The 23,013-nt window shown below is 46.3% G+C and overlaps 1 protein-coding gene across 4 annotated transcripts in view; it reads left to right on the forward strand.

The window, feature by feature from the left end:
* Positions 1-23,013, forward strand: part of LOC139273519 (collagen alpha-1(XV) chain-like) — a 539,503-nt gene that overhangs the window by 371,793 nt on the left and 144,697 nt on the right. For all 4 annotated transcript variants that reach the window (XM_070890449.1, XM_070890476.1, XM_070890459.1 and 1 more), the window contains exons 18-20: positions 7,296-7,373; positions 15,379-15,414; positions 19,767-19,829. In XM_070890449.1, the coding sequence (XP_070746550.1) occupies positions 7,296-7,373; positions 15,379-15,414; positions 19,767-19,829 (177 nt within the window). The remainder of the gene's footprint in view (positions 1-7,295; positions 7,374-15,378; positions 15,415-19,766; positions 19,830-23,013) is intronic.

The following is a 23,013-nucleotide window of genomic DNA, read 5'->3' on the forward strand; positions in this document are numbered from 1 at the left end:
TCAAAGTCCGCCATCGGGGGTGAATCAAATCTCGCCTTGTTGGCATTGCGGGGGCTATCATTGGGCCCATCAATGCCGATTCAAGCAATACGTGTGCAAAAGCAATGGGGCACCTTCAGCTAATGTGTCCGCAACTGAGCAAGCGTGCTGCAACACACCACGTGGCTGAGGATGATTGATCCAGCGTGGATCAAGCGGCACAGGCAACTGAACCCAAGGTACAGGATGAAGAAGTGTATGGCGTACATTCTTTTACCAAAAGTCCTCCGATAATGCTGGAAGTTAAATTAAATGGGGTTCCAGTATCCATGGAATTGGACACATGTGTGAGTCAGTCAATAATGAGCTAGAGGGCTTTTGAAAAGCTGTGGAACACGAAGGCAAAAAGACCTAAACTGGGCCCAATCAATGCGAAGCTGTGTACCTACACCAAAGAGCTCATACCAGTCATTGGCAGCGCAGCAGTAAAGGTATCGTACTATGGAGCTGTGCATGATTTATCATTGTGGATCATTCCAGGCAATGGCCCAATGCTGTGCGGCAGGAGTTGGCTTGAGAAAATGAAATGGAACTGGAATGATATTAAAGCCTTATCAGTGGATGACGCTTCGTGTGCTCAAATGCTGAGCAAGTTTCCCTCGTTGTTCGAACCAGGCATCGGCAACTTCATGGGAGCCAAGGTGCAGATCCACCTAGGCCCGGATGCTGGACCCGTCCATCACAAGGCTTAGGCAGTTCCGTACATGATGAGGGAGTAGGCCAAGATCGAACTGGATAGACTTCAACGGGAAGGAATCGTATCACCAGTCGAGTTCAGCGAATGGGCCAGTCCAATTGTCCCGGTGTTGAAAAGTGATGGCACGGTCAGGATCTGCGACGACTACAAGGTAACGATCAACCGAGTCTCGTTACAGGATCAGTACCCATTACCCAAAGCTGACGATCTGTTTGCAACGCTAGTGGGGGGAAGTCGTTCATCAAATTGAATCTGACCTCCGCTTACATGACACAGGAGCTTGTCAAATCTTTGAAAAAACTGATGTGCATCAACACGTACAAAGGACTGTTTATATACCACAGGTGCCCTTTCGGAATTCGCTCGGTGGCAGCCATATTTCAGAGAAACATGGAGAGTTTGCTGAAGTCCGTCCCAAAAACCGTTGTGTTCTAAGATGACATCCTGATCATTGGTCGCGACGCCACCGAACACCTGCACAACCTGGAAGAGGTTTTACGTCGTCTGGACAGAGTGGGACTCAGGCTAAAATGCTCCAAGTGCATTTTCAAGGCACCAGAAGTCAAATTCCTGGGGAGAAAAATTGCAGCAGACAGCATCAGGCCTACGGACTCGAAGACAGAGGCCATCAAGAATGCACCCAGACCCCAGATTGTGACGGAGCTGCGTTCATTCCTGGGTCTTACCAACTATTTCGGTAACTTTCTACCGAGTTTGAGTACATTGCTAGAGCCCTTGCACATGTTGCTGAGAAAGGGTAATGACTGGGTTTGGGGCAAATCTCAAAACAGAGCCTTTGAAAAGGCAGGAACCTGCTATGTTCCAATAAATTACTGATACACTATGTCCCATGTAAGCGGTTAGTGCTGACCTGCGACGCCTCATCATATGGGGACGGTTGTGTGCTCCAGCAAGCCAATGTGTCAGGCAAACTCCAACCAGTTGCATACACGTCCAGAAGTCTGTCTAAGGCTAAAAGAGCCTATAGTATGGTAGGGAAAGAGGCTTTAGCATGTGTATATGCAGTTAGGAAAATGCACCCTGTCTGAGCTTCGGTTTGAGTTTGAAACAGACTACAAGCCGCTCATTTCATTGTTTTCTGAGAGCAAAGGTATAAACACCAATGCCTCGTCCTGCATCCAAAGATGGGCACTGACATTATCCGCTTATGATTATGTTATCCGCCACAGACCATGCACTGAAAACTGTGCTGATGCACTTAGCCGGCTACCATTGCCCACAACCGGGGTGGAAATGCTGCAGCCTGCAGACTTGCTGCTGTTCATGGATGCCTTCGAGAGCGAGGGGTCACCCGTCACGGCTCACCAAATTAGGACCTGGACCAGCCAGGATCCTGTACTGTCAAACGTAAAAAGGTGTGTCCTAAATGGAAATTGGTCTGCCATTCCCAGGGAAATGCAGGATGAAATTAAGCCTTATAGCCACTGCAAAGATGAATTGTCTATTCAGTCTGATTGTCTGTTATGGGGTAATCATGTTGTTATCCCAAAAAAAGGCAGGGAAACTTTTGTGCGAGATTTACACATTATCCACCCAGGCATTGTCATGATGAAAGCCATTGCCAGATCTCACGTTTGGTGGCCTGGCATTGACTCTGACTTGGAGTCATGCGTGCATCAGTGCAACACTTGCATGCAACTGAGTAACGCACCTGTGGAGGCTCCGCTGAGTCTCTGGTCATGGCCATTGAACCAGTGGTCAAGGATCCACATAAACTTTGCCAGCCGCTTTCTCGGCAAAATGTTTTTAGTGGTAGTGGACGCTTACTCCAAATGGATTGAATGCATAATCATGTCATCCCGCATGTCCACAGCCACTATTGAAAGCCTCCGGGCCATGTTCGCCACCCATGGCCTGCCCGACGTCGTTGTTGCGACAACGGACCGTGTTTCACCAGTTCAGAGTTCCATGAGTTTATGGCCCGTAATGGCATCAAGCATGTCAGGTCTGCCCCTTTCAAATCCGTGTCTAACGGTCAAGCGGAGCGGGCTGTCCAAACCATTAAGCAGAGCCTAAACCGCGTGACTCACGGCTCCCTACAGACCTGCTTGTCCCGCATTCTGCTCAGTTACCGGACGAGACCCCACTCGCTCACCGGGGTCCCTCCTGCCGAGCTGTTAATGAGGAGAGGCCTCAAAACCAGGCTCTCCCTTGTACACCTGGATCTCAATGATCATGTCGAAACCAGAAGGCAACGGCATCAATGGTACCACGATCGCATGGCTGTATCACGTGACATTGCTGTTCAAGACCCTGTGTTTGTCCTGAATTATGGTTATGGTCCAAAGTGGGTTGCTGGCACAGTTTTAGCCAAGGAGGGGAACAGGGTGTTTGTAGTCAAACTGTTAAATGGCCAAAAGTGCAAGCGGCATATCGAGCAAACCAAACTGCGATTCACAGACAACCCAGAACAAATTGAAGATGACATCATCATCGACCAACCAACACACATCCAACCATCAGTTGACCCTTGTGTCATTCACGAAGACGAACCTACCATCCCCGACAGTGCTGTTAGACCGATTGCTCCGCAATGCAGCAATGGTTCAACTAACTCACCCAAGCTTGGGTTCGAACTGAGAAGATCAACCAGGAAGTGGAATTTCCGGATCGTCTCAACTTGTAAATACAACCTGTACCAAGGACTTTGGGGGGAATGATGTTATGTATGTTAACTGGGTTTTACCTGCCACCAGAGGGCGCGACTGTCGGAGTCCGAATGGTCACTGACAGATACATGCAAGCCGTGTATATAATGTTGGCAGCTATGTTGAATCCTCACTTTGAGAATAAATAAACTGGAGTAAGGTCATGCCTGAACTAGCTCACCGTACTTAGCCTCGTGGAGTTATTCGATACTTAACAGAAACCCCCCTCTCAAATCCCCTTTGAGGTGAGCCATTGTTGAGGTGGGTCATTGTTGAGGTGGGCCATTGTTGAGCTGCGTTGATGATGTGTGTGCTACTGTATATTATTAGCAAAAGCTTTTTACAAATACTCAAAGATAATTTATTGTTCGGATTGTGCAAGTGCCTAGTTATTATCTGGCTCCAATTTCATTACAAGGGTAATTTTTTTTGTCGCATTAACTGCCTATGTATATAAAAGTCTATTAATTTAATTAGGAATGTTATATGGAGAAATTACGCAGATTGGAACAAATAGTGATAAGCAACGAGAAAGGAAAAGGAACACAAATGAATTACAAAGTAGAGTAACTTTTATCTGTTGTATCAACTTGCATTTTTTGGTATTCTTATTACATACATTTGGTTTTCTCAATGTTCCAAATGTATGGGCTCAATTTACCCCAAAGCTTTTTTTTGGCATACTTGAAGAGCTACACCCGTTTTTTGGGGGCCCAAGTATGCCAAAAAAAAAATGTTCTAAGTTTCCCCGTTTGATTTCTTCATTTTGGTGCAGCCTAACCTGTCCTTTACTTTTGGGGGTGGAGCCTTGATCTGCGCCAAAAAGATCGGGTTGCCACGATAACCAGGGACACAATGCAGGCTGAGGCTGCAAAGTGAAACATAAAGCCAGCTCGCAACACATTAAAATACATTGCAGCAACTTACCACCAATTATTAAAGTCGCCCCGCCCCTATCCCAAGCCGAAGGGCCTCCCGGTCTGCTCCCCCACCCCTAACCCTGGCCAAGTGACCTGCCAGTCCGCTCCCTCCCTCCCCCAACCGAGTGACCTGCCAGTCTGCTCCACTGCCCCTAGCCCCGGGTGCCTTGCCGGTCCCGCTCCCCCGCTCCCAGCCCTTTCACTAGTGCCTCCCGGTCCGCTCCCCCGCCCCTAGCCCTGGCCGAGTGGCCTCCCAGTCTGCTCCCCCGCCCTGGCCCAGGCCAAATGGCCTCCTCCCTCCTGGTCCCCACATCTAACTATGCCCGAAAGGCTTCCCCCTCTCTCTCCCCCTCTCTCATACCTTTCCTGCTGCTCTATCCGGGCATCTGCTGCACTTACCTGCACCGATTTCCTTAACTCTCCAGAAGGTTTTTCTGCAGAGGCCACATGCGCTGGCCTAAGAAGAATTGGAGTAACTCTCAGCTGGCCAAACCTCCCTTAATGGGTAGAATTGGCGCGGGTGGCAGGTTACGCCTCCTTTGGCTGAAAAAAAAACGTACCTAAAAAAATCGTAACTAACTGAATTACTCAGGGAAACTGGTTTTCCAACTTCGGTCAAAAAAAGCGGCCTGCTCCAAAAAAAAGCGGCCTGCTCTAAAAAAACGGCGCAAATCACTGGGGTAAATTGAGCCCTATGAATGCCAAACATGTGAAGAAACAAGAGAGTTGAGAATTATGAAAAACTAAGTGTTAGAAGAGGTCAGCGGCTTTAAATGCTGAGGATTGTGGATTAGAACAACAGCAAAGGATATTAATTCTAGAATAGCTGATACTGCAATCAAGTGAATTAAATCTAAAGTGCAAAGAGCTGGGCAGGAAAGATAAGTTCACTATTAGCAGCACAATGGATACCTGGAAGTGACACTTGGACTATTACTATGAAACTGGAAAAGAAACTAGATAGCACCTACACAGGACTGCTGAAAAAAGACTTAGATATCAACTGGAAGGATCACATCCCCAATGTAATCCCATTACAGTAATAAAACTTGCTGCCCATTTCTTCAGAGCAAAACAGGAACCAGTTTCACAACATGGAAACAAGAAGAGGGTTCAGCCTGGAATTAAATACAGCACTCAACTAGCGCAGGATACAAAAATTCCCATGAGTTACCGTCACGCAAGATGAATAATAATGCGTGACAGACAGTCACATGAGTCCCGCAATAGTCGATGAGCAATGATATTGTTGAAACCCTTATTTCTATATTTGCTCCATTGTTTGGTATTCCTGTCTATACACAGTCCCCTCCCCCCCCCACCCCCTACCATTCCCTATTAAAACACATCGGCAGATTTATCGTTTCTTTAGTTTTCTTGGTGAATTCTCACTTGAATATGTGTACAGAAAATTACTGAGAAAATACAGAGAAGAAAATGCAGAGCTAGATTGAATTTTTCAGAAAGGTAGCAAGGCTCAATCAGTAGAAAGTCACCCTTAGCTCAGTGGTAGCACTCTTATTTCTGAGTCAGAAGGTTAAGGTTTCAAGGTTTACTCTAGATACTTGAGCACTTCATCCAGGCTGCCACTGGAGTACTGAACTAGTGGCACTGCTGTATTTCAGATGAGATGTTAAATGAAGGCCCCATCCACTGTTAGGTACTGACCATCAATCCTGGTTGGGCCCACTTCTACTCATCGGGAGGCTTGTACACTCTCATCTCACTCAGCGCACCGACCACTAGTCCTATGTCAGGTCCCAACTGAGCCAGGGAAATGGAAGTTTCCATCATAGGGAGCCCCTTTACCTGGGGTCATGCCATGGTTATTGGTCTTATAGTGGGCCTAGTTTATACTGGTGAGTGTATTCACAAAGAGGGCTGTGGAAATCTGGAATGCTCTCCCCCCAATAGGCTACGATCCTGTGTCAATTGAAATTTTCTAGATTGAGAGCAATTGATATTTGTTAGATAAGGAATATAGAGAAAAGACAGGTAATTGTAGCTGAGGTACAGATCAGCCATGTTCTAATTGTACGGTGGAATACGCTTGAGGGACTGAATAGCTTCCTCCTGTTCCTATGTTTCCAAAATGATGGGATCCATTAAAAAGAAACTCCACAATACACCTGGCCTACTCTGTCTGTACAAAGTTGGAATAGATTTGTTCTTCGTCTCTCAGATACACAGAACAAATTGTGTTGAGTATTTTAAAGTTATAGGGGCTGAAATTGCCCTCTCCTTAAGACCTGTTACCACCACAAATCGCCGGCCACGCTATGGAGTGGAGTGGCCGCTAACTTTTTGTGGTATGGCCGCTGATAACCCAATTGCCCTTCTGAAGTTTCCCGGCAGTGTCCCGATTTCCCCCCCCACCCCATACCGCTCCGCTGCTGCCGATCCGTGCTAAGTGCGTCATCACCGTGCGCACCGTCGATCTACACCCTCCGACAGCGACATTCCCCTCTGAAAATCTTCGGCCCACCCGGCAGTGCCAAAATCTGTGTTTTCCAGTTGGTCCAGTGAGGCTGTGGCCTTGTGCAATGGCAGTGCGGCTCCCCTTAAAGGGGAGGGCGAGCTGCCGCTACCACTGCCGCCATGGTTTTTTTAATCGGCCGACTGCCATGTCGGCCTGACAGTTATGCCCCCGAGTTCAGCCGGGCCACCAACAGGCAGCCTGGCAGCCCCCTCTTGCCATGGTGACGCCATGCGTTATGACATCATCGCGATGGTCACTCCGCACCGCCCCCAACTTCCGCCCCTCTTGTGTAGTCACCGCCCCCATTAAGAGCGACTCCGGATCCAAGTAAAAAAAACCAGCAAAGAGCGGAATTTCGCTCGAGGCGACCTCAACCACAGCTGTAGTAAAAACTATTAAAACGGGGTACATGCTGGGAGGCAATTTCTACCCCATACTGTTTGCTTATTTCTTTTTAATTTTAATTTGTTTTTTTCGCTCTATTCCAACAGGATATGGAAGGCTCTGGTGCATTTGGACTACCAGGCATACCTGGAAAACCTGGACCCCAAGGACCACAGGGGTTATCAGTAAGAATTTTAAATATGTAGATGATTTATAATCTAGAAAACCCCCTCCCATTATTCCTATGTTTTCTGGACTTCACATCTCTTGAAAATTGATGGTTTACAAGTTTAGTAGCAGAACCAGGACTACAAACTCAGATGCAGGTGGAGTTGAAGGGTCACTTTCCTGGTAACCTACACTTAATTCAATGAAAAAAATATATGGCCTTGAATTTTCTCAAGCTTTCTGTGACTGTGCTGCCGTAACTTCCTCTGAAGTGCGGAGTAAACCTTGTAGTTGTCTACAGTGGCCATTTATAGAGAACTATTATTTATAAGTTAATAATTCGATCGGGCCAATTATTCTAATTCAGTTCAGACCCAGAAGCAGAGGGAGTTAATGGCCTAAAAATTTGGTTGCGTAGCATCTGTTGTTTGGGCCACTATGGGTGGTGAATTATGTCCAAAATAGTGTCTGAACAGCACATGCACAATTCTGGTGTAGGTAACGTTGGATGCCATCTGAGGTCATGAGTTCAAATCCCACCATAGCAAGCGGTGAAACTGAATATAATAAATCTGGTAATCTGTCGACTGGGACCAGAAAAAATAACAATGAAAGCTGCCATATTGTTCAGATTGTCCAGGAAATGAAGTCATGCGGATGTTATCAGGAGGAAGGCTTTTTTTTGGTGCTTGGGGCATGAGCAACGTCGGTAGGATTTATTGTTCTTTAAAAGTCAATGGCCGAGAAATTCGTAGGCTGTTCATTAAAGCCCACTTCAGGAATAAAATGGCAGCTGCCACACTTCCACCCGCTGTTGGCGGTTCTGTAGCGGCCGCCTTTTTTGGCAGGTTATCACGCTGCCTTTGCCTGCGCTTGCCGAAAGTATTGTAATTAGTTGGAGTGTGGCGTCAATCGGTCTGCAACGCCGGGTTGATGCCCGCTCATCCATTTTGGATATCTCCGCCTCGCTTGCCGTCATCGCCAAAGCACGCCCGTGCCTGCAACCGCTAAAAGCGCATCACCAGCGTACACAGCCAGGAGGATGCTTCAAGTGACAATTGTAAGGCAGCCATTATTATTATCTCCATGTACCAGTGTTTATATTAATTGAAAGCCAAAGGTGTCAAAATTCCCCACCGCTCAAAATGAGACACACCTACTGGTTTTGGTGTGTTCTGGCTGCCCCATGAATTGAGGCAGCCTAACCGTCGAAATTCAGCACTTCGGGGATTTTTTTGGAGCAGGGTGGAAGCGGCCTCATCATTGGTGCGGAAAAGGGGGCGGGGCAGAGTGGCCACCACTAGTGGGGTAGAAGTGGGGGTGGGGCGGAGTAGCCGAGGCTGTCAGTCATTAGCGCCGCACTGATGACATAATCGCGCTGGCGCATCACAACATCTCTCCCCTTCAATTAAAAGGGAGGGTCGCTGTGAACCCTGCAGCCACTTTAGTGGCAAACACTGGGCCACCAGAGAGCGTTTCGGCTGGGCCAGTGGCCTAGCACCCAAGAGGGGATGCACCTCTGCCTGTTGGCAGCCCGGCCAAACCCACGGCCATAATTGTTGGACCGACCTGACAGTCGGCCGACAAAAAAAAACATGGCGTCCTCCACTTTAAGGGCAGCCGCGCCGCCATGTAACAGAGAGTGTACTGATAGCAAAAGCTGTCGGCGGCACCGATCAGCCGCGGGGCAATAACGGGAAAGGGACAATTTCCCGAGGGGCAATTTCGGGAAGGGGTCCCTGCCGGTCAGTAAAGGGTTGGCGCGTGTATGCTATGGTGGGAAAATGGGTGGAGTGGTCTCAGACACCGCTCCAAAACTGAGGAAGGGCAATTTCCAAAATGGCGGCTCCTCACGGATGGCCCGATGGCCGCGGCTTTCAGGCAGGCAGAGGCCTTATCGGAAGGGGCAATTTCAGCCCCTAAACCTTGAGAGCTAACTCATGAGATTTGTAGGTAAAGTTTAATTTTTGGGGGGTTATTTGAAACTGTCCTGCCTGAGATTGTAATACTGAATGTGTAACAAATGGAAAGATGCAGAATATTGCAAGTGATTACTTTGAGTGACTGTAAGAGTAAGGTTGAGGTTTGGATTAGGAATCACCTCTGGATATTCAGTGTTTTGATCTCTGAGATCTGAAATGTGAATTCAAATTCTTTAAGTTATCCGCTATGAGTACTTTCTCCTCACCATGGAACAGTAAAAAGCCCTCGGGTGTCAGACCCTCCTAAGCCAGTGACTAAAGTGACCTCAACATATCGATGAAATTGTGACTACAGTGTAACAGTTTCAGAAACTACAAAGCGCTGGGTTTGATTGTTCCTGTGCTATATCTTTTTCTTCCTGTGTCATGAAAATTTAAAACAGCATTTAAAATAAATAGCCATGCTTAGTCTCTATTCCTTTAGAATGAGATGCGTGGGTAAAGTGATAGGGGAGAGTCGTTGAAAGCATTAAATGGGTCATCTTGGCTTAATGTAAAAAAAAAAATGAACAGTGTCCCTTTCAACAACACTGAATGCTGCATGCCTTCTTCAACACAATGAGAGGTATAGACTTCCAATAATTAATTTTCCCTGTTGTACACTCACAACTTCCCCCGCCCCCCACCCCCCTCCTCAATCCCCAACCCCACACCACCCTTCTCCTCTGATCCCATAAAACCCGAAGTACGATCAAACCACAGACTTCCCTGGCTCAGTCGACAGACTCTCCACAAATGCATAAATAGTCTTTCAAACCCTTTTTCCATCTGTAAAACTTTTGAGAGCCGGAGCCTGAGCTGATTTAAAAGATGACTTCCATAAATAAGTTCCAGAGCTTTGCAGTGTCACTTTGATGTACTTTAAACGAGATGGAGCTTTCTCCATAAAAGCTGAATACAACGCTGTAACATTGGGCCCAAGTTTCGGCCTCAGTTGCTCCAGATTTTTTGGAGCAACTGGTGTAGAACGGAGTATCTTAGAAATTCAAATTCTCGTCATTTAGTTTGCTCCAGTTCTAGTCAGTTAGAACAGTTTCACTTTGGAACAGAATTTTTTTTTCAAAAGGGGGCGTGTCCGGCCACTTACACCTGTTTTCAAAGTTTCGGCAGTGAAAACTTACTCCAAACTAACTTAGAATGGAGTAAGTGAAGATTTTTGTATGCTCGAAAAAACCTTGTCTACACTTTAGAAAATCAGGTGTAGGTTACAAATCAGGCGTAGGGAATGGGGGGGGGGGGGGGTTTAAAGGGAAGTTTACAAACATTAAACACTTCAGTTTTACAAATAAAGAGCCATCATCAATAATAAATGCTAAAAACATCAATAAACCAACCAATAAATCAATCAAAAAAAATTAATAAATAATTTTTAAAAATCAATAAATAAAACATTTTCTACTGACTGACTGCAGCACCGGGAGCCCTCCAACAGCGTGCTGGGATGCCCCCCCCCCACCCCCCTGCCCAGTGTATCTCTGTCAGTGTCTCTATCTCTCTGTCTGTCTGCTTGTGTGTGTCTCTCACTCTCTGTCTGTCAGTGTCTGTGTTTCTGACAGCGAGAGGAGGGGGAGGAGGGGGGTAGAGGGGGGGCAGGGGAGGGAGGGAAGGGGGAGGGATGGGGAGAGGGGGGAGGGGAGGGAGGGAGGGAAGGGGAGGGATGGGGAGAGGAGGGAGGGAAGGGGAGGGATGGGGGCAAAGGGGGGGAGGAGAAGGAGAAGGGGGAGGAGGAGAAGGGGAAGGCGGAGAGGAGGTGAAGGGGAAAGGTGGGAGAAGAGAAGGGGAAATGGGAGGGAGAGGAGAAGGGGAAAGGGGGGAGAGAAGAGGGGGAGGGAGAAGGGGGGGTAAGGAGAAGTAGGGGCTAAAGAGAAGTGGGGGGGCTAAGGAGAAGGGGGAGGGAGGCTGAACCGGCTGGGCCCGGCCCAAGACTTCGGGCAGGGCCCATCCCCATCACCAGATTTACAGGTAGGTGGTGTCGGGTCGGGTCGGGTCCGGGGTCCGGGGTTGGGAGCGCGGGTTGGGGAGGCGGAGGGATTCGGTTCGGGTCGTGGGGAGGAGGGAGGGAGGGAGAGGAAGGTCAGGTCGGGTGGGTGGGGGGGGGAGCGGGGTCGGGTCCAGATGGGGGGGCGGGTCCGGTCCGGGAGCGGGGATGGGGGGGAAGCGGGAGTCGGGTCGGTGTCGGTGTCGGGTCTGGTCCGGGGGCAGGAGGGGAAGCGGGAGTCGAGTCGGGTCAGGAGGAAGCAGGAGCTGGGCGTGGGAGGCAGCCTTATGCACGCAGCCCCAGTGAGGCCATTCGGCCAGGGCTAGGGGCTGCGTGCTTCGGGCCCCTCCCACACAGTTTTGGGCGCCTGGAGCTACTGCGCATGCGCGCCCACTGTAGCGCATGTGCAGAGGTCCCGGCACTGTTTTCAGCGCAGGGACCTAGCTCCGCCCCCTACAGCTCGTGCTGCGCTGCGCCCAGCTGCAGAAGACCTGCAGGGAGCCGGAGAATCTGTAAGTTTTTTTTAGGCGCACTTTGTGGCGCGAAAAACGGGCGTCCAGGTCCGGGCTGCGCCGTTCTAGGCACGGCTCGAAACTTGGGCCCATTGATTGGTGAGCAGATGGCAAATACGGCAACTGTTCCTTACATGGGCTACAGGTTCACCCGTTTCTTCCTCGTTCTCCTTAACTGCAAGCAGGATTCAGACACTACCTTCGGCTCCTGCTGAGCTTCGTGCCAGAAAGAGCATGCTACACCACAAATTCTCCGCATCGTTGATGTTAACTAGCAGACAGGAGCAAAATACTGGTGCTGCCTATGCTCTCTCTGCGGGCAGCCGTTAGCCTTGGCCGGCATTGGTACCAGTAGGTTTTCGATGTACTGCAATTTCTAGGCATATGACACAATATGCAGTCACTAGATAGGAGTAGAAGATTTCCTTTCCGAGTTGGGTTTTTACCACCATCCGGCAGCTTTCATGGTCATTATTCTGGTGCCACCCCACAAGTTACCATATTTATTACATTCAATTTCACAACTTGCTGCGGTGGAATTTGAACTCATGATCTCTCGGTTGCTAGTCCAGTACCATAATCACCAGGCTGCCATACCCATGCAGCATGGGAAGAGGCCCAATCAAAGCAGAATTTCTGGGGAAGAGGCTGGCCTCCACTAGTCAACTACCCAGAGAAGAGCAATTGACCTAAAAGCACTCTGTGGGGATTACAAGCACAGACCCATTCTGCACAGTTCTATGCAAGGCCCTTGAGCAAATCATTGGCTGGGATTGTGCTTGCCAACAAATACTGACACTGTTGTTGTGCCTCAGAAAGGTGTTTTGCAGGTTATGGAGCTTCCATGTGGCATCAGATTTCAACTTTTTGTTCCACATAACTTTATGGTGGGGCGGGCAGTAATCAAGGGAATAATGGAAGCATGTGAAAAAGGTACGGCAGTAATCATGGGGGATTTTAACCTACATATCGATTGGTCAAATCAAATTGCACGGGGTAGCCTTGAGGAGGAATTCATAGAATGCATACGGGATTGTTTCTTAGAACAGTATGTCACAGAACCTACGAGGGAGCAAGCTATCTTAGATCTGGTCCTGTGTAATGAGACAGGAATAATAAACAATCTCCTAGTAAAAGATCCTTTCGGAATGAGTGATCACAGTATGGTTGAATTTGTAATAAAACAGATTGAGGGTGAGGAAGTAGTGTCTCAAATGAGCATACTATGCCTAAACAAAGGGGACTACAGTGGGATGAAGGCAGAGTTGGCTAAAGTAGACTGGAAACACAGACTAAACGGTGGCACAATTGAGGAACAGTGGAGGACTTTTAAGGAGCTCTTTCATAGTGCTCAACAAAAATATATTCCAGTGAAAAAGAAGGGCGGTAAGAGAAGGGATAACCAGCCGTGGATAACCAAGGAAATAAAGGAGAGTATCAAATTAAAAACCAATGCGTATAAGGTGGCCAAGGTTAGTGGGAAACTAGAAGATTGGGAACATTTTAAACGACAACAAAGAATGACTAAGAAAGCAATAAAGAAAGGAAAGATAGATTACGAAAGTAAACTTGCGCAAAACATAAAAACAGATAATAAAAGCTTTTACAGATATATAAAACGGAAAAGAGTGACTAAAGTAAATGTTGGTCCCTTAGAAGATGAGAAGGGGGATTTAATAATGGGAAATGTGAAAATGGCTGAGACCTTAAACAATTATTTTGCTTCGGTCTTCACAGTGGAAGACTCAAAAACCATGCCAAAAATTGTTGGTCACAGGAATGTGGGAAGGGAGGACCTTGAGATAATCACTATCACTAGGGGGGTAGTGCTGGACAGGCTAATGAGACTCAAGGTAGACAAGTCCCCTGGTCCTGATGAAATGCATCCCAGGGTATTAAAAGAGATGGTGGAAGTTATAGCAGATGCATTCGTTATAATCTACAAAAATTGTCTGGACTCTGGGGAGGTACCAGCGGATTGGAAAGCAGCTAATGTAACGCCTCTGTTTTAAAAAAGGGGCAGACAAAAGGCAGGTAACTATAGGTCGGTTAGTTTAACATCTGTAGTGGGGAAAATGCTTGAAGCTATCATTAAGGAAGAAATAGCGGGACATCTAGATAGGAATAGTGCAATCAAGCAGACGCGACACGGATTCATGAAGGGGAAATCATGTTTAACTAATTTACTGGAATTCTTTGAGGATATAACGAGCATGGTGGATAGAGGTGTACCGATGGATGTGGTGTATTTAGATTTCCAAAAGGCATTCGATAAGGTGCCACACAAAAGTTACTGCAGAAGATAAAGTTACGCGGAGTCAGAGGAAATGTATTAGCATGGATAGAGAATTGGCTGGCTAACAGAAAGCAGAGAGTCGGGATAAATGGGTCCTTATCGGGTTGGAAATCGATGGTTATTGGTGTGCCACAGGGATTGGTGCTGGGACCACAACTGTTTACAATATACATAGATGACCTGGAAGAGGGGACAGAGTGTAGTGTAACAAAATTTGCAGATGACACAAAGATTAATGGGAAAGCGGGTTGTGTAGAGGACACAGAGAGGCTGCAAAGAGATTTAGATAGGTTAAGCGAATGGGCTAAGGTTTGGCAGATGGAATACAATGTCGGAAAGTGTGAGGTCATCCACCTTGGAAAAAAAAACAGTAAAAGGGAATATTATTTGAATGGGGAGAAATTACAACATGCTGCAGTGCAGAGGGACCTGGGGGTTCTTGTGCATGAAACTCTTTTTGGAGTTTATCTGCAAAACAAAAAAACATTAAACCGTGCCACCTGACCTGGGTGACACACCATGTGCATGAATCCCAAAAAGTTCGTTTGCAGGTGCAGCAGGTAATCAGGAAAGGCGAATGGAATGTTGGCCTTCATTGCGAGAGGGATGGAGTACAAAAGCAGGGAGGTCCTGCTGCAACTGTATAGAGTATTGGTGAGGCCGCACCTGGAGTACTGCGTGCAGTTTTGGTCACCTTACTTAAGGAAGGATATACTAGCTTTGGAGGGGGTACAGAGACGATTCACTCGGCTGATTCCGGAGATGAAGGGGTTACCTTATGATGATAGATTGAGTAGACTGGGTCTTTACTTGTTGGAGTTCAGAAGGATGAGGGGTGATCTTACAGAAACATTTAAAATAATGAAAGGGATCGACAAGATGGAGGCAGGGGTTGTTTCCACTGGTCGGGGAGACTAGAACTAGGGGGCACAGCCTCAAAAAACGGAGGAGCCAATTTAAAACCGAGTTGAGAAGGAATTTCTTCTCCCAGAGGGTTGTGAATCTGTGGAATTCTCTGCCCAAGGAAGCAGTTGAGGCTAGCACATTGAATGTATTCAAATCACAGATAGATAGATTTTTAACCAATAAGGGAATTAAGGGTTATGGGGAGCGGGTGGGTAAGTGGAGCTGAGTCCACGGCCGGATCAGCCATGATCTTGTTGAATGACGGAGCAGGCTCGAGGGGCTAGTTGGCCTACTCCTGTTCCTAACTCTTATGTTCTAACAGTTGACCGGCTCTTTCTTTATTTGTAGGGTGAAAAAGGCGAACCTGGTTCTCCAGGTGAAAAAGTAAGTTTAACTCAATTGAGAGATTTTATTTAACCCCATTTCCCCTCCCATTGCAGCCTTCCGAGCAGATAGAGATGGTCAGATCCCATTCCACGGGCATTCTGCAGAGGGGAGTTGAAGAGAAAGTTGACTTCATTTGTACAAACTTAATTCTTGGCTTTTAACAATTACTGATATACTCAGCCAAGAACACTGATTCACCAGCACAAGAACTTCAACTACGTTCCTATCTGATGTGGCCAGAGAGAATACTGAGAGTAAGGCCAAGACATTTGGCCTTTTATCGGCAGCTGATAAGGCCAGTTTGGGTAAAAAAAATGGCAGCGTCTCGCTTCCACCCACTTCTGGCATTTTGGGCAGGTTGGCAGTGCTGCCATTGTCAGCGTTCGCTACAAATATGGTAATTAGTCAGATCATGACATCAATCAGCGTGCAATGCTAAATTGGCACAAAATCTGCTATTTTTGATGTCACCGCTCCTTCCAATGCCCTCTCCAAAGCACGCACAGGAGTACATGCGTTCAGCTGTACGGCAGACCCCCCCCATCACGCTTCTTAAAGGGACACACTCAACTTTGAGCTAAGTTTAGATTTTTGCTTTTATACTATTTTCTTCACATTTTATTTGAGTAGTAGCTTGGTGTAAGACATTTCAAATGTTGTTAAAGTGTGAAGGGAGTGCAGGGAGTGCTGCTGGATATTTGCATGGCTTTGGCTCTTAAATGAAGGCCTCTGAGAACAACACTTGCTCTAGTTGCCATCCCCCTTGACATAGAGATGGAGCAGAGGCAGCAAAGTGGATAATCTGCTCGCAGAAGGAGGAGGAAAAGGAGGAAGCGGAAGAGAAGGAAACGGATGGAAGGAAGCAAATCAAACAGCATCTTTGTGGCCGAGATATCCAGGATGGAATCATTTGCATGCATCTACCAGTGAGCACAACCTCAATTCCCCTTTCAACATTTGTCCCACACCTTACCTTCCCTCTGTTACTGACCATCACAACATCCTTTTGGCCACAGTGCTGAAATAAAAGTCACCAGAAATGAAACTTTCCAATCCAAGTCTGTATATGCATATGCATTATATCAAAAAATCAACTAATCCCCTTTGTGCAATCCCTTAGTGATAGCATTGTGTGTGCCTTTGCCTATCCCAGTGCTCTTATGCAGTGCTAGCCTAGTGGCTGCAGCATAGCTGGTGGAAGGCTGCTGACCTTCAGTGGAGGACACTACAGATGGTCTTGCAGGACAACCTCGAGGAACTGGTGGCTGGGGGAGTGTCTTCTTCTTTACTCTCCTCTCCCTCTTCTTCGTCATCCACTAGCTGGGCAGGCTGAATTTCTTGGATGTCTGAAATTAGGAAGGCACAAGGGTGGAGTTGTTGTGACAGAGTGGGGGGGGATGCAGGAAGTGCATGCTTACGCCATGTGCAGCTTGTAAATCAGAAGATATTGTGGGATGCAGAGGAATTAGGATATGAGAAGGAGGATAACATATGAGGATACTAGCATCTTGTATCCTTTCAGCTCCTCCGCTGGCCAAGGGCTCAGCCACACCCCTGCCAAAAATGGGCAGCACCGTTTTCTTCAAGCAGGTGAGGCAGAGCTAGGAATGGGAGGTGTGCCTCGTGCTTGATACAGATTGTTGGTAGGTGAGTGATGGGCTATTGTCATGCATTGAGCAGTGTGTGAGGCTAGTTGGTGCAGTTGGTAGGAGACGGCTTTTGAAGATGCATTCACTGACCTTGACCACTCGTCTGAGGCCATGAAACTTCTTTGGGCACTGGAGCCAGGTTGTAGGGTCGTCACTGCTGATCGTGAATGCCTCAGTGATCTGGTCCCACATCCTTCTTTCTGGAGAGCCTCTTGGCCCCCTGTGGTTAGAGGACCTCTCTTCCAGAGTTTACCCCCCGCACAAAGGCCTCGAATGCTGCACCCGAGACTCTGGATGCCCTTTCCCTGGCCTTGGGTTAGTGCAGAAGCATTTTTTTTTTAATTCATCAACAGAAGGCAGCACACCTTTTAGAGGTGCAAAACTGCCTTTAAGAGGTGCAGGTTAGCTTTAAGTAAAGCTATCACAATGTAGCCCAAACCCAAACTCAACTTCCTCCCCCACATAATGACCACTATTACTGTTCGCCTCTGCGTCTATCTCTCTCCCATCGTCACTCCTGAAACCCTGATTCATGCTTCATCATCTCAAGGCTCCATTTCTCCAATGCTACTCCAGTTGACTTCAACTCTCCATAAGTCATTCAAAACCCCACTGCACACATTCTCATGTCCACATTCCCTTTCACTACTATCATCTCCAAGCTCTGGTTCCCTGTGCACCAGTGAACTGACTGCAAAATTCTTGTTTCAATGGCCTCAAGCCATCTCATCTAAATGATCTCCTCGAATCTCAGGAACCTGCACGCTCTCTCTGTTCTGTTAATACCAGGCTTCTGCTTAGCCTCCTCTCCATCATTCTTAGCTATTTATTCAGCCTCTGCATTCCTACCCAAGTCACCTCCACCTAGACAACTTCCCCCTGCTTTCAGAAACCATCTCAAGACCATCCTCTTTAAGTATGCCTTCAGCCTCCTTTCTTCTTTCCCCCCCGCAACCCTAACTTTGACCCTCCTGTTCAACCGTCACTAATTTTTCCTTCTACCGTGCTTTGAAGTCAGTTAATGCATGTGAGAAGAGCTATAGAAAAGGAGGCTGGAAATTCTCTTCCACGATTCCACCTAAAACCGGGGGGGTCACAGTGGAGAATGTTGTAAAATTCCAATAGTGAGGCATGCCTTCCCCACCATATGCACGCAAGAGAACACACACAGAATTTTTCTGCCAAACTATCGGTAACTCTTGGTATCACCAAACAACTACACAAGATCCCTAGCAGCCGCCATTGCCATGTGTATGCTCATTCAGGTGGCACTATCCATTAGATTACCTCATACAAAACACGGGTACTATATAACATTAATCAGGGCCAGAGTGATCTTCTGGATGGAGTTGGAGAGGAATTTTACAGTTTTTTTCCCCCTTAATTGACCTGGGTTTTTAATCTGTTTTTCCACCTCTCCTGGGAGATTACATGGCTTTCGGATGTGATGGGGAGGGTATATACTGTGATGCACAAGGAATCACAGTTGTGTGGGACAGGCTGGATGGACCAGTGAGTCTCTTCCTGTCCGTCATTGTTCATATGTTGGTATAAAGCTACCAGAGTCCAGGCCTCTGCCACAGCCTCTCTTGAGCTGCCTGCCAGGCAGTTGTGTAAGCGTAGGACAGATTGATGCCCCCATTGATTTCCTTCTCTTCTCCTGAGAAGTGCCTTGTCTCCGTTAGGGATCCTACCTCACACAGCCTGGGATAGCAAAACCTACTCTTCAATGTTTATGACGAGTGTCTTACCTGCTGACTCCCCAAAGCCTCTCCACTAACTACAAGGCTATAGTCAAGAGTGTGATGGAATACTATCCATTTGCCTGGATGAGTGCAACTGCAACAACACTCAAGAAGCTCGACATCATCCATGACAAAGCAATCTGTTTGATCAACATCCATCCACCAGCTTAAACTTACACCCTCTCCATCACCGGTGTACTATGCCTGCTATCTACAGGTTATACTAAAGCAAATTGCCCAGGCTTCTTCAGCAGCACCACCCAAACCCACGACCTTCACCACTTAGAAGGACAAGGACAGCAGGTGCATGGCAACATCATCACCTCCAAGTTCCCCTTCAAGTCACACACCATCCTGATTTGGACATATGTCGGCGATTCTTCATGATCACTGGGTCAAAATCCTGGAACTCGCTATTGAACAACACGGTAAGAGTACCTTCACCACACAGACTGCAGTGGGTCAAGAAGTCCCACCACTAACCTTCTCAAGTGCAATTAGGAACAGGCAATAAATGCCAACCTTGCCAGCGATGCCCACATCCTCAGAATGAATATTTTAAAAAGAATTTAAAATTTCCATTCAATTTTCCATTCCGAATACCGAACAAGCAGAGCTCCCAGCGAGAAGTGACATTCAAATGCATTCCCTGGGATGAGCATTAAATCAGGGGCTGGGGTCCTGCGATCTCTTGACCGATGCTCCTTATAAGTGCGCGATCAGGACATCGTCCCCTGTGCGTGATCAGCATTGAGCAAAGGATAGCAGGATGGGTTGTCACACAGGCCTGCTGACAGGCTCATACCCAGTCAATGCACAAAGAAAGTTCCAGCACAGCCTGCTCTCTGATTTAATGACCTAAACTATACATTCCTTGTATAAAAATCAACCGAAGATAATAAACAGGAGATAGAACTCATTGTTCTCTGACGACTGCATTTCATTTGCTTTTAAGGGAGCTTCGGGTATCCAAGGTCCACCTGGGCAAATCGGACAAGCTGGATTACCAGGACCTGTGGTTAGTGCTTTAATATTGATTTATTTATTGTATTTCTGCTGCTTTGGTTTCGATACAGTCCCCACTGCTTACAATCTGCTATAAGGAGTGGACGGTAAAACTGCTGTGCAATGTATAGAAAAAGTACACTTGTGGATTGTCTCCATCTCTGGGTGATTGTGAGTCTTCCTATTGGTCCAGAATCCCCCTACAGACTCGATTTGCCACTAGGACATATCGGAACAATTCAGTAAGCATTGCATATCTTTGTTACAGAAAGATTAAAAGAATAAAAGAATTGCATTTATATAGCGCCTTTCACAACCTCAGGGCATCCCAAAGAGCTTAACAGCCAATGAAGTACTTTTGTAGTGTAGTCACTTTTGTAATGTCGGAAACGTGGCAGACAAATTGTGCAGAGCAAGGTCCACAGACAGCAATGTGATAATGACCAGATAATCTTTTTTTATTGATGTTGGTTTAGGGTTAACGTTTCACATGTACCTGAAACGTTACCTCTGTTTCTCTCTCCACGGATGCTGCCTGACCTGCTGTGTATTTCTAGCATTTTCTGTTTTTATTTCAGATTCCAGCATCTGCAGTATTTTGCTTTTGCCATGGAGATGTAGTCTGACTAACCTGTAGTTCAAACAGCGTTAGAATGTTAGACAATACTGTACTCGAAATATAGGTCCCACCAATTCTCTTAAAGAAGTGATGAAATAACATGAACTCAATTTGACACATTGGCTAAAAAGCAAAACAAAACCCTCACGATGAAGGTTTGCAAAGAGCAGCATAACCTAACAAAAACAGGTAGTTCTTTAAGGAAGTCTTAAATTAGTTATCCTGTCCGTGAGTGTGTCCCTCTCACAGGCCCTGACAAAAACTGTTTGATCGAGTGTTCGGCTTAGCGATAGAACTTGGTTTTATTAAAGGAATTTTTCTGAGTGTTGCCCATCGAATACGTTTACTGGAAATTTGTATGAAAAATTGTGGATGGCACATGCTCAAATTTCCAATATGTGTTCTCAGTGGCCGAGGCTTCCCAGCTGGAATGTGAAGTTAGAAAATAATGCCGATTATGTTCCATTTGTAATTTAATGCTAGCCTTAATATAGTATCAGCCTTAGCTCAGTCTCACCTCTAAGTCAGATGGTCATAGGTACAAGTCCCACCCTAGAGATTTGAGCTCTCAATCTGGACTGACACTGTAGTATAGTACTGAGTGAGTGCTGTACTGTCTGAAGTGCCAGCTTTCAGGTGAGACATTAAACTCTGTCTGCCCTCTCAGGTGGATGTAAAAAATCCCATGGCACTATTTCAAAGAAGAGTAGAGGAGTTCTCCCTGGTGTCCTAGCCAATATTTATCCCTCAACCAACAGCACGAAAACATGATTTGGTCATTTAATTAACAAGGCCATAAAAAATGCAAACAAAGCACTGGGTTTCATTTCGAGAGGAATAGAACTGAAAAACAGAGAAATTATGTTAAACTTATATAGAACCTTTTTTAGACCACACTTAAAGTACTGTATACACTTCCTGTCTCCATATTACAAAAAGAATAACTAGGCACTGGATAATGTGTAGAAAAATGTACAGAGATGATACTTGAACTGAGAGGTTATAACTAAAGGGAAAGATTGAACTATCTGGAGCTCTTTTCTCTCGAAAAGAGATGTTTGAGATGTTACCTAATAGAGGCCTTTTAAAGTTATGATGAGGTTTAATAGGGCAGACATAGAGAAGATGTTTCCACTTGTTGGGGAGTCCAAAACTAGGGTTTATAAATATAAGATGGTCACTAATAAATCTAAAAAAGAATTCAGGAAAAACTTCTTTACCCATGAATTGGTTATAATGTGCAACTTGCTAATGCATAAAGTAGTTGAGGTGAATCGCATTGATGCATTTAAGGGGAAGCTAGAGAAGTACATGAAGGAGAAAGGACTGGAAAGATATGCTGATAGGGTCAGATGAAGTAGGGTGGGAAGGTGCCTCTAACTATGGGTACCCTCAGGTGGGTGCAGCTACCTCTGGTACAGCCTGGCATTCCGCTATTGTTCCTCTTGTTAATTGAAAACAACGTAAGTAAAAGAGGACATTCCCATTGGGATACCCACTGTCCCAATACTATTAACATAAAAAATAGCCGGCCCAGAGTATTTGGCACAAAGCCTCCTGACCAAGTCAGTGGAAACAGGAAAAGAAACAAAAAGAAAGCAAGGTTTAGAAAAAGCCTGAAAATGCGGCTGCAAACATTACCAAAGTGTATTGAGGGTTTAATAGAGTTGATAGGAGAAACTGTTTCACCTGGCAGGATGGTCGGTAACAGATCGAAGATGATTGGCAAAAGAATTAGATGGGAGATGAGGAGAAATGTTTTTATGCAGCGAGTTGATATGATCTGGAATACACTACTTGAAAGGGTGGTGGAAGCAGATTCAATAATAATTTTCAAACGAGAACTGGATAAGTACTTGAAAAGAAAAAGCTTGCAGGGCTATGGGAAAAATGCAGGGAGCGGGACTAATTGGATAGCTCTTTCAACGAGCTGGCACAGGCACAATGGGCCGAATGGCCTCCTACTGTGCTGTATTGTTCTATGTTTTATGGATCTGTAAGCAGGGTACCCTAGTGGTCGTGGATGCCCATTTTATAAGCGTGGTAGAATATTGAGTGCTACACTTGTGCAGACATTGAGAAATTATATGGACATCTAAATAACGTTACTGGAGGCTAATTATAATATAATCAACTGCAAACTGATGTGGGTACAAAACCCACTGGAAAATTGGATGGAATGCTAAATGGCCAGGAAAATCTGGCACAACATATCTTCACCAATTTTCACAAGCAGTCATTCCCGTTTATCAGGTGTAACCAATCAGAAGGTCCACTCTGTGGTGTCTAGCACGTTCATTTAAAGTTGTATGAATTGGGGAACCAATGGAAAGAATTGGTACAAAACAGTACAAAAAAAAATCATTTGGAAATAACTTTTTCAATGATACATAAGAACATAAGAATTAGGAACAGGAGTAGGCCATCTAGCCCCTCGAGCCTGCCCCGCCAGATCATGGCTGATCTGGTCGTGGACTCAGCTCCACTTACCCGCCCTCTCCCTGTAACCCTTAATTCCCTTATTGGTTAAAAATCTATCTATCTTTGACTTGAAAACATTCAATGAGCTAGCCTCAAC

Source organism: Pristiophorus japonicus, chromosome 1, assembly GCF_044704955.1.
Source record: "Pristiophorus japonicus isolate sPriJap1 chromosome 1, sPriJap1.hap1, whole genome shotgun sequence".
Lineage (NCBI taxonomy): Eukaryota > Metazoa > Chordata > Chondrichthyes > Pristiophoridae > Pristiophorus > Pristiophorus japonicus.